The 11,082-nt window shown below is 51.2% G+C and overlaps 1 protein-coding gene across 2 annotated transcripts; it reads right to left on the reverse strand.

Moving 5' to 3' along the window:
• Positions 1-4,624: 4,624 nt before the first annotated feature.
• Positions 4,625-11,035, reverse strand: AHSA1 (activator of HSP90 ATPase activity 1). 2 transcript variants are annotated; one of them, XM_039534792.1, is made up of 9 exons: positions 10,697-11,035; positions 9,932-10,122; positions 9,635-9,717; positions 9,075-9,192; positions 8,091-8,179; positions 7,554-7,688; positions 6,393-6,494; positions 5,518-5,569; positions 4,625-5,035 (listed from the first exon to the last, which is right to left on the reverse strand). In XM_039534792.1, exons 1-9 carry the CDS (start codon positions 10,774-10,776, stop codon positions 4,863-4,865), a joined length of 1,023 nt encoding a protein of 340 aa, XP_039390726.1. In that variant the 5' UTR covers positions 10,777-11,035; the 3' UTR covers positions 4,625-4,862. The 2 variants fall into 2 exon arrangements, with proteins under 2 accessions (XP_039390726.1, XP_039390727.1); XM_039534793.1 differs by lacking the exon at positions 9,635-9,717 and having other exon boundaries at positions 10,841-11,035.
• Positions 11,036-11,082: the final 47 nt, after the last annotated feature.

Raw genomic sequence — 11,082 nt, forward strand, 5'->3', positions numbered from 1 at the left:
TTCTCCTGATTTCGAGCCTAAACTTCTTGATAGCCAGTTTATATCCATTTGTTCTTGTGTCTACATTGGTACTGAGCTTAAATAATTCCTCTTCCTCCCTGGTATTTATCCCTCCGATGTATTTATAGAGAGCAATCATATCTCCCCTCAGCCTTCTTTAGGTTAGGCTAGGCTAGGCTAAACAAGCCAAGCTCTTTGAGTCTCCTCTCATAAGGTAGGTTTTCCATTCCTTGGATCAGCTAGTAGCCCTTCTCTGAATCTGAATTAATCTTTCTTAAACATGGGAGACCAGCACTGCACACAGCATTACAGATGAGGTCTCACCAGTGCCTGTACTATGGTACTAACACCTCTCTGTCTCTACTGGAAATACCTCACCTGATGCATCCTAGGCTTGCCTTAGCCTTTTTCAGAGCCACATCACATTGCTGGCTCATAAGAACAGTCATGCTGGGTCAGACCAATGGGCTCCGTAACCCAGTGTCCTGTCGTTGACATTGGCCAATGCCAGGTGCTTCTTCAGATCTTCAGCTGTATCCAAGCTCTGTGGTAAATGCAGCTGCAGCTCGTCTGTATTAACAGCTGTGTGAACGGAGCCTCAGGGATAAAGGGCTTTCTGGGCCCCTCTGGCTAGACCCTGTGTCTTCTCTTGCCCCTGCAGCCATTTGAGGAACCCCACTCCCAACACCAACCAGGGGCACAAGCACTTTCTCCCCACACCAGTAACTGCATGGTGGTGCCTTGACTGACTCGTGCTGCTGCTCTGAGACCCGCCTGTGCGTGTCAGCAGTGCCGCAGCCAGGTGTAGGAGCCAGGCGCAGCTGCACGGCATCCCCTCGTTCCCATGCCTGAGCATGCCCGGCAGGGCCGGGTGAGGCTGTGCGGCGGAGAGGCCCGGTGCTGGCAGTGACAGGAAGCCACGCGAGCTGCATGTCAGTGGGGCGAGCGGCAGCAGCTTGGGGCTGCCTCCACTGCCCTGCAAAAGCTGCAGCCTCCAATCCTCAGGCAAGTTGCCCTACGCCACGTGGCTTTAAACTTCAGCAGCGTGGGGAGAAGGGTTTCCTTCTGCAAGGCACCCGGGGACGGCAGGGACAGGCTGCTGGGGGCGTCTCAGCTGTTACTTCGCTGCAGGCAGAGAGCCCCGAGGAGCTGGAAGGGGGCTTTAGTGAGCCCTCTGCTAGGGGAGCTGTCACGGGGGAACCCCCCCTCCCAAGGCTCAAGCCCTTTTCCTTGCCAAGAGCCTTGAAAATGTAACTGAGCCAGGTGAAAGGACCAAGCGGCTGAGCGGCAGTTCCCTGGCGGGCGAGTGCTTCAGATCCCCCAGTTTGGCCCATAGAGTGAATGAGTGGCGCTTGGAGTGTGGCGCAGGGGTTCAAGCCCTCCCTGTAGCCTCAGCCCTCCCCAGGCATCCCGGAACCAAGGCTCTCTGGAGAGGAATTGGTTACATGGGGGGGTGGGGAATAGGGTGGTGTGGGAGCTGCTCAAACCTACCCCAAAGTGCTAATGCCGGCACTGAGCTGGTGCTGCTCACTTGGGCTGGTGCCCCTGCTGTGTCCATGCTCAGCATTGCAGCAGTAGCTGGACTGTCTTTCTGTGCTCCGCCCCGCCGCTGCTAGGCGAGATGAGGACACACACCCCTGCCTGCTGCTCCTGCAGCACACCAGGAGGGGGCGCTGTGTGAATTTCTGGTGCTCTACACAGACACCCAGCCTGGGTTTGAAGAGCTAGGGAGGGAGCCAAGGGTGACATTCACCCACTCCTGCCTCTCCTCACCCACCCGGGAATCCAGGCCTCAGCCCAGCACTCAGCTGCCCCAGGGGGCGCTGGCGCTGCATGCTCTCACTCCCCACAGGCAGAGGCTGCAAGCTGACCCTAGGCACTCACCTACCCCCACTGCTATTGCTGAGAGGCACAGCAGCTGGCAGGGGTAAGTGTGGCGGGCTGGGGGTGGGGAGTGTTTTCCTCAGGGAAGGGCATCACTGTTGCCTACCACGGTGGAGAATGTATGGCTAGAGCCTCTCCAGGCTCTCCTCCCTAGGAGTGAAATGCCTGAGCCTACATCCATGGAGCCAGAACTGAGACCCATGGGGAGGCGAGAGCCCCTAGCCTCTGCAGCACAACCATGCCCTCCATGGCTCTGAAAGGGTGGTGAGTACAGCACTGAATGGAGTTACATGAGCATGCCTGGAGCTGTACCGAAACCCTGCTAGCTAGACCTGAGTCTATGAGTGTGTAAGCCTGGCCAGGTAAAAAATTCAGGCTGGGAGGGTAGAGAAACCCCCTTAATTTTCCTTTAGGCTAGTCTCCAATGTGCCATCTCTGAATTGCTTAAAGCAACTGTGGCAGCATTCACCTCCACCTAAACAGCACTCCAGGACTGGGGCACTGAGCTTACAGTTCTTCAAGGGTATTTGGGGGAAGGCCCCTGGCCTTTGTGGGATGGTGGCTTCTGTGGCTTCCCAAGAGGGGCTTTAATCACTGAAAGGAAATTAAACTTGAGGGCTATGCAAGCCTCAGGCAGAGCATTTGGCCTTCATTGTGCCCCTAAGGCATGTGGGCTGCATCCCAGGAGACATCACACAGAGGATGGCAATAACAAACATCCACATAGAAAGATAAGATGTAAGACTTGGCCCTGGACTAGCCAGGCCACTGGGCTTTTCCATATTTAATGGCAAACCATCTCTAAAATATCCCAACCCTCCTGTGCTGAGCTGAAATAAGGGTCCCTGATGTTATGTCAAATCATTGTCCAAAAATGTCCTTGGTTTTCTGTATGCAGGCTGACATGGGCTGTTTTTGAGCATTGGGGTTACACTGACTGTTTTGTTGTGGTAGGGTTTAATATGACTTAGTATGCTGGGGAAAAGCCTCACAGAGAATGACAGCATCTGCAAATGGGAAGATGCAGATTTGACCTGATGCCATTCACAGCAATAATTCATTCAGTGACTTAGGCTCCTTTCATATCCCCTGGCAGGGCCTGAGGTTCATCACTGGCACCTGCACTGCTCCAGTTGTGGCAATGTTCCAGTGTTTTAAATGAACAATTGTGTTGCTTTGCTGAGTGCAATCAGACTGTGCCCAGGCAGGAAACTTTGCAGCTGTGCACTAACTTAGTCCTCCTAAGCAGCCTCTGAGCAAGACACACTGCTTCCATGGTCTTTGTGCTTGCGGGCTGTCTGTCCCACAGGAGTTGTCTATGGGCCATTCTGTTATGGCAGTAGCAGGATTCCCAAAGCAAACGGGTTTGTGAAGAAGAGAGTAATTAAAATTCCACTCCAGCTGCTGCCCTCTTCTCCCCCACTTCCTAACCCTGCAGTGGCAGGTGATTAGACCAGCCTGCCTTGTGGTACTCCATATCCAGCTGTTATGATCAAATCCTACTTTATTGGGGGTAGTGCTGCCACCCGGTGTTCAGCTGGGTGCATAGCTAGCACACCCCTAGTGAGGATGTGTTCAAACTGAGTCAACTTGATGCTACATCAGCATCATTTTCTTCCCATCACAGGTTCTTTTTTCCCCATCGCTGTTGGAGGGATCTGCTAATGTTAGCCTATTGCAGTCTATTATAAGCAGTGCTGTCTTGGAAAACAAGTGTCACCATTTACGTATGCTGTTTTTGAACAAGACAGACAAGGCTATCAGTGCATGATATAGATCAGTGGCACAACCTCCCCTTGAATTTTGTGCTTGCATGCTCAAGACACAGGGGGTAGCAGAAATGATCAGAGGAAGACACTGATTATTGTAGGAAGGAGACCTAGAGGGGGCAGTCACAGTGCAGCCTACCCCAGAAGCACAAACAGCTTCCAGCAGGATAAAAAGTCCCCTCCTACCCCCCTCTGTAATATTGCATGACTCTGGGCATGGGGCCATTGGTTACATCTCTGCCAGAGCTCAGGGCGGATGGAGCAGGGCTCTCTGTTCCTTCCAGGTCACTGGAGGGAGTAGTGTTGGCAGTAGATGGCATATGGGAGAAGCTCACACAGTTCTGAGGCAAAAAGAGGCCTTCAGTTTCCTTGCTGATGCCAGAGTTAAAACCCACAGGCAGTTCTCTCTCTCAGGGTTCAGCCTGGGGCATTGCCCCTTTGTGGTATCCCCTGGGGAACAGGCCCTACCCCACTACTGTTCCTCTACTGCTCCCCAAGCATCAGTGCTAGAGCCAGCAGTTTGCTTTGGCCTAGGCTCCCCACCCATTCCCCATCCTCTCTTTGAGGGGGGGAGTTTTCCAAGCTGTGGTTTGGAAGAGCTGGAGAGTTACTGATTTTCTTGGACAGTTAAGTGATGTCCATTCTCATGAAGCAGGCCAGTGTAGTGAGTGTGTGCAGGGAGGGTATTCCTGAAGTGAAAATAGGAGGGGTTTTTAAAACACTCCCTCCTGGCATTTGGTCCATTGCTGTTTACTAGTAGCAGGCCTAGAGAATCACTGGACTCTCTGAAACTTGCTGCCTTGAGCTAATGCTGTACACTTGCTGTGGGGTTGGTCCCCGTTCCTAAAGCACAAACAAGTAACTCCTGCTGAGGTTGGTGCTCATCTCCATGTGCAGCACCTTTCCGGATACATCCCTGCCAGTCTGGCCCCAAACCCTCTGATCTCAACTCTCAATTGAAAGAATCTCCCTTTGTTTTTTTAAGTTATGTTTATTTAGCAATAAAAGTATGTACATGTAAGAGAACCCCTCATTGACTCCCTTGTGGCAGGAGACATGCACAAAGCAGTAAGGGGCTACAAGCAGTGCTGCTCAGTAGCCTTCCTCGTCCCGCTCTTCACAGCAGCGGCATCAAAAAAGAAAGGGACAGATGAGACACAATCAGTCCACACAGCAGAATCTGACAGAGACTCTTTCCAACAGTCGATGTTAAAACAAGCGGGCCCCGTAGCCAAATGTCTGTTTAATGCCTTCGAAGTAGTAGCGCTGCCACCCTTGCTTTGTTCTCTCCTCCTCACTGGAAGGGATGTCCTTCCCCTCCAAGCGCACTTCTGTCTCGCCGCCTTTATCAGTGAAGTTCAAGGTAACAGTTGCAAAATGCCCTAGAAGAGCCGAAGGAAATCCCCACATCAGCACTGGGCAATAAGATACAAGCCCTGGACAGCACAGCCACATCCTCTCCCAAAATGGCTGGAGAGATCACCCATCACCAGAGGGCTCAGAATCCCTCCCAAAACCTTTCCCTGGTGCACAACCCCTTCCCTCATGTCTTGCACAACAATTGCTTTTCTTCCACACACAGGAGGAGGGAGAGTGTCCCCCTCAACATTGCTTACAACCCCTTTGGCAGTCTTTTGGCAGACAGCCTTGAGGCAGAGCATGGTGCTTCTGCAGTGTTCCCAGTCAGTCCATTTGCCCAGGAAGCAATAAGGCCCAGGGTTACTGTGGTGTTATGATCACCAAGCAGATAGTGCAACCTAGAGAACCACCCACAGTCAAACCACCCAGTGTGCAGCCATGACAGAATTCATTCAGTTACAGGGGAGGGCTGGAACTCTGCAGTCTGGTTCTTCAGGCTACCTACCAGATGGCCAAGATTTAAATCTCCACTTCATAACCATCTGCTTCTCGGGGACCTAGGTAAAGAGAAAGGAATGAATGGGCAGCCGTTTGCCTTCCCAAATCCCACTCCATTCCATGTTAGCCAATGCTCAGAACTGAGCATGACCCAAAGCATCAGACTCACTTCAGAGACTCACAGAAAGCAAAACTAGAGGGAGAGGGACTCTTAGAGTCCCTGTATCCTGTTATTTGAATGTTGGGCCCTGTTAGGCTGAAGCACTGAGGGGAGGAGAGATATTATTGCTACCATAACAGTGATTGAAAGTATTCTCTCCCCCATATACAATCCTTACGGGGATTGAGTTCTGAATGCTCCACGGCTATTTATATACTAGGTGTTACTATAATGACGCCCTAAGATCTGAGCCCCGTTATGCTGGGAGCTGTATTAACATAATGAGACAGAGTCCCTCCCACAAAGAGCTTGCAATCTACATAGACAAGACAGACAACGAATGGGAGGAGAGACAGAGAAAGAATGACTTGACCTTGGACTGGAACTTGTTCAAGGTCATACAGAGCCAGGAATAGAAGCCAGATCTCTCAGCTCCCAGAAACGAAGACGACCTTAATTAACAAGGGTGACTGTAGGAGAATGGTAGTCATGAGGGAAGGAGTTTCAATCAGGGAGATGAATAGAGCCCTGCAAATCAACAGATATCTGCATCTGTGGATGCGGTTGTATTGTTTACCATCTTTGCGGATCCAAATTTTTGTATCTGTGCAGGGCTCTAGAGATGAGGTACAGAGCAGACGGATAAAAGACTGCAGGGAAGGTGTGACTTGGCCACCAAGGCTCCTTCTGAACAAGATACAGCTTCACTGGCTGATACTCACTAGATCAATGAACTTGCCAGTGACACTGCCATCTAGCAAGTGGAACTTCCCTCCTTTATCAGCCTCTATGATTGCCGGCGCGTGGGTGAAAGCCTGGACCAGCTGTAGAAAGACAGGCCATGTGACATTGCAGGACTCAAGTGACTGGAAGCACCACAACCTTCTCCCTATAACCTGCACCAGCTGCTCTGAAACCTGCTGGCAGGGGAGTTGCTGCTGCAGGTTTCTCCCACCCCAGCTGTGCCTCCCACCCTAGCACAAGAGCACTGGGATCTCTGGAGTAAGCGCTTGGCTGAAAGCTTAGGGTCTGCATTTTGGGGATGGGGGACGGAGCAGCGTCTCCACTTTTTAGCCCATTTCTGAAGAGCTCCATGGGGATGCGGACCAAGGAAAAGCTCCCTCAGAGGCAGGAAAGCAGGATTTGAGCTCTGAGGCATGTAATGCCAGCACTCCATTGACAAAGTGTTTTGCCTGCTTTTCCCAGGACGGGGCACATGCCAGATCTATAGCGGGTCCCTAGCTCTCATTATGCCTTTTCTACCAGTTTCTCCTATGTGCCTGTAACATTACTCCCCAAGAAACTTTTGTGTGAACTGGTGAGCCCCAATTTAAAGCCTGGCTCTCAGGGAGCAGGATGTGATTTTCCAGAAACAGAGCTGGGTACTGGGGCCTACAGAGACCCCACACATTTATTGCCATAGGAAATGCCACCGCTAGGGCTGCTTCCCTGCAGAGAGAGGGGACTGGAGGTAGGCTGGCATCAACAGCCTTGTAAACCATGCAGGGAGAGTGAACACTCAAATTGGCAGATGGTTTAACTCATCTACAGCAGCCAGCATAGGAAAGTTGTTTAGAGACAGTTAAGACCAGCCCTATAGTACAGTCTCTTGTTTAGTATGCCATTCCCCCCCACCTCCCGCCACAGGAAACAGACTATGTGCTTGATGATTACTTTCAGGAGGCCAGGACACTGCCCTCTCTACTCCTGAGCTGGCAAGAGAGTCAATACCCAGTGGTTTGTGGGTGGGAAGTTCTCTATTCCCCACAGGAGGCATCTGTTACCAAATCACTCCTGAGCAGCTTGAGTCTAAGCTGTTCTAAATACAGAAGTGTACTACTCCCAACTCCCCTGGGCCCATCTCCCCGACCATGCTGGTTTACCTCCTGTGTAGTGAACACTCTGTAGAGCTCCTCAGGAGATGTTAAGAAAATGTCCTTCAAACTGATCTTACAGGTGGGAATCTTGACACCTATGGGTTTTGACTCAGGCGCTGCAGTGACAGTACTAGCAGTGGTCTAAGGAAACATTAAGCAGTACAATGTTGAATAATGTGCTTAGTGCTTACACAGCACTTTATAAACATCTTATTTCCCGGAACCCTCAAATAAATGCAGTTGATAACGCACTTAAAGAACAGGAATGAGAATCTTGGAAAATTTATTTAGGAGCTACCATGGTTCATGGAGTAACAAGAAGTTTTAACACTAAGCCTTGTTACTGACTATACTAGATTCCAGTTAGGGAACATCCCACAATGCAAATTCAAATACCCAGGCCAGCAATCACAGACTGCATCCACTGCTGAAGATACTGTAGAGTCTAAGTAGGTAGCTTGACCTATCACACACATCAGATGCACCTAACATGCTGCTCCATTCTCCAGGACTTCAAGAACATCTATGGGATGTTTTATTTACCTTGTGGTCTTCTGCTTTAGTTGCCAGCTGAGGAACTGGCTCTGTTTGCTCCCCATTTACTGTAGGTAAAATCATGCCTTGGGTGAACTCTGAAAAGACAGAAATCTGCAATGAACCTAGCAAAGATCAGGTCAACGTTTTAGCTGCTCAACATGCTGTAGGACACACAAGGCTGTAAAAGCCTGACCCTGGATTAAGGTCATGACTGGAAAGTATGTACTGAACAGAACTTGAGTCCCTAATGTGAACTGGGAGAAGGGTGCAACAAACTCCTTGAGGGTGCAGGGCCACCCATTTCAGGGAGATTTGAATTCTGTGTATAAGTAGTATGTTCAGACTGTCAAAAAAAGATTATTGGTTTACATCAACAAAACTGCTGCAAAAATCTCAAATTGTCAGTTCACCTCAAATCCAGCTAGAGCTAGATACAGTCTCTATGTAGTGTTAGTATCTTGGAAAAGAGGAGCACGTGGCAGACAGCTAGTGCCCCAGAAGAGTCAATGACAATTATATATGGAAAAGGAGACACCACATATTTCTTTGACAGGTTGAAAAAACAGAGGGCCAGACTCCATCATACCACAGTAATGTCAGTCACTGTTGCCTCAGAGTCTCTCTCCTCCATCACCTACACATGAACAATTTGTACTGTCATCATAATCTTCTCAACAGCTGAGCTTCAACTGTTATGGATATGCTTAGCTTTACAGGGTGCCGTGGAACACAGTCTGTTTATCCCCCGAGGCTAATGGAGGTACAAGTGGATACAGTTACTAAGGTAAGCTAGAGAGGTTGGAGATCAGTTTACTGCAAAGACTTCAAAAAAGCTGCCTGCCATGGGTCATCTAATTCCAGTGCAGCAATGAAAAGGTAACTATTGCTATAGCTTCCCACTTCTCCCACTGAAGAACTGTGGGGAGAGTTGCTTCCACCTCAGTTGCTATATAGCAGCTGCAGGGGGGTTTCTCCCTCACCTTTATGTACCTGTTTTGAGCGTGCTGATGTAAGTGCTCATTGCATTCCTAATCTTTTTCATGCCCTCTTGCTTCATCAAGACCATTAAGTTGGTGTCAGGCTCATCTTTGGCAAGGCTGATGGAGATCTAAGCAAAACAGACAAAGGCCTGGTGAACAAAACCACACTCACATGGTCCTTTTAAGATGGGATTTAGCATCATAACTAATGCTTCAGCCTGGAAAGCATTTCCAGAGGAAGCTATGAAGAAGCTTTAATACCTTTGTTATAACTCGTTGCCTCATGTGCTACCAGTTCACAGTAACTTCCGCACCTATTCAACTGTCTATAGCTGATATGGCTCCACTTCTGACCAAAATCAGCATTGAAAACCAGATCCCTTTGAGCTAAAACATATGCTACTTATCTGGTAGAGGTGCAGGATAAACCTAGGTGGTCTACCAAAGAACAGTGATGGGCTATATCCTTATAGGGCTGCTTTAGAGAGTTAAGATGGGAATATTTTGTGCTTTGAGACCCTTTGGTAATGAAGTGGCACAGTCAGCAGTATTAGCCATAACTGTGCTTACCTCAACTTCATCAACATCATTTTCATCCGAGAGGTTGGGAATCTCCACATGCCCCTTAAACTTCACTCCCGACTTTGAGGTGCCTGTAGAGAGCAATTATACTCTGATTAAAAAGGCTTGTTCGGTTCAGCTTTCCTAGCTCTGACTGCTGCAGAGGGGCAACCTCATATCATTGCTCAGAAAAGTGACTTTCCTCTCAAAGCCCCGCTGACCCCGTTTTGGGAAAGCCTTGGAAAACACTGTCCATAACCCTGTGCTAGACCCTTGCCCTGAGAGAAAAGAGAGATTATAACTCACCTGTCCATGACAGCTTGATATTCCACTCATAGAAAAATATTAGCTTCCCTTTGCGGTTGTTGATGGATGCTTCTCCATCCAGTTTACTCACTTCTGTCACTTCACAGACCCCCTCCTCATTCTCTACTCTCACCGCCAGAAACAGACCTTTCAGCTTCTCTGTAGACCAATTAGAAGCATCCCGTTCAGTCCTGTAAAGATTGAAGCGGTGCAAGAGTACTTTTGAAACTGGACTGCAACAATGTCTAATAACCGGCTCCTGGTGTTTCGCTGCTTGAACACAATTAGTATTTCTGAAATTTTGCTTTGGCGCTCCCCACCCAATCTCTTCCCACGTTATCCTCCCTACATCGACAACGGTCTCCGATGCGGTGTCCGACGCATCCTCCCGTGCCCCCCTCACTGCGCCTGCTGCTGCGGAGATCTCGTCCCCTCCCTTCTCCCACCCGGCCACGCAACCCGGCTCTCCCAGCGTTGGGAAGGCTGCACGGGGAAAGGGCTCGGGACAAGACGCTCGCACCCCTCGTCGTGCCCCGAACGCTGGCCGGGGCCGAGGCACTGGGCTCCCCTGAGCAGGGCCCTGTGGTGCCCGCAAGTGCCGGGCACGCGGAGGGGCAGGTGCGGTGCTGCCCCAGGCAGGGTCCCCACGCTCGGGAGCCGCCTCCCCCGCCCGGCCCGGCCCGGCCCGGCCCGGCCCGTTAGCGCGTCCTCAGGCAGCGCCCGCTGCCGAGCACCGCGCCGCCCGGCCCCGCGCCCGCCTCTCACCAGTGCCAGTTGTTGACATTGGTGGCGTCCGCTCGCTGCTCCACGATCCAGCGCGGGTCGCCTTCCCCCCACTTGGCCATCGGAGCCTCCGGACGCGTCGCCGCCGAGCCCGGCTCCTCCGCACCGCCCGCCTATGGAACCTACTAGAACCGCCGGCAGCCGCCTCCCGGCTTCCGCCGCCGGCACACGGTCCTTCCGGTCCCCCGACACTGTCCGACCGGCGCGCGGCCCCGACACCTTGGTTCCGGCTCGGCGGCGGCGCGCGGAGAGTTCTCCCCGCTTCTGCGTCTGGCCGCGTCGCTATGGACACAGCGTCCCCCGCCCCGAGCGCCCGCCGGTCCTCAGAGCTCTGCGCCTTCCGCCAACTGTGGCGGAATAATTTGAGC

Source organism: Mauremys reevesii, linkage group 4, assembly GCF_016161935.1.
Source record: "Mauremys reevesii isolate NIE-2019 linkage group 4, ASM1616193v1, whole genome shotgun sequence".
In the NCBI taxonomy this organism is placed as follows: Eukaryota; Metazoa; Chordata; order Testudines; family Geoemydidae; genus Mauremys; species Mauremys reevesii.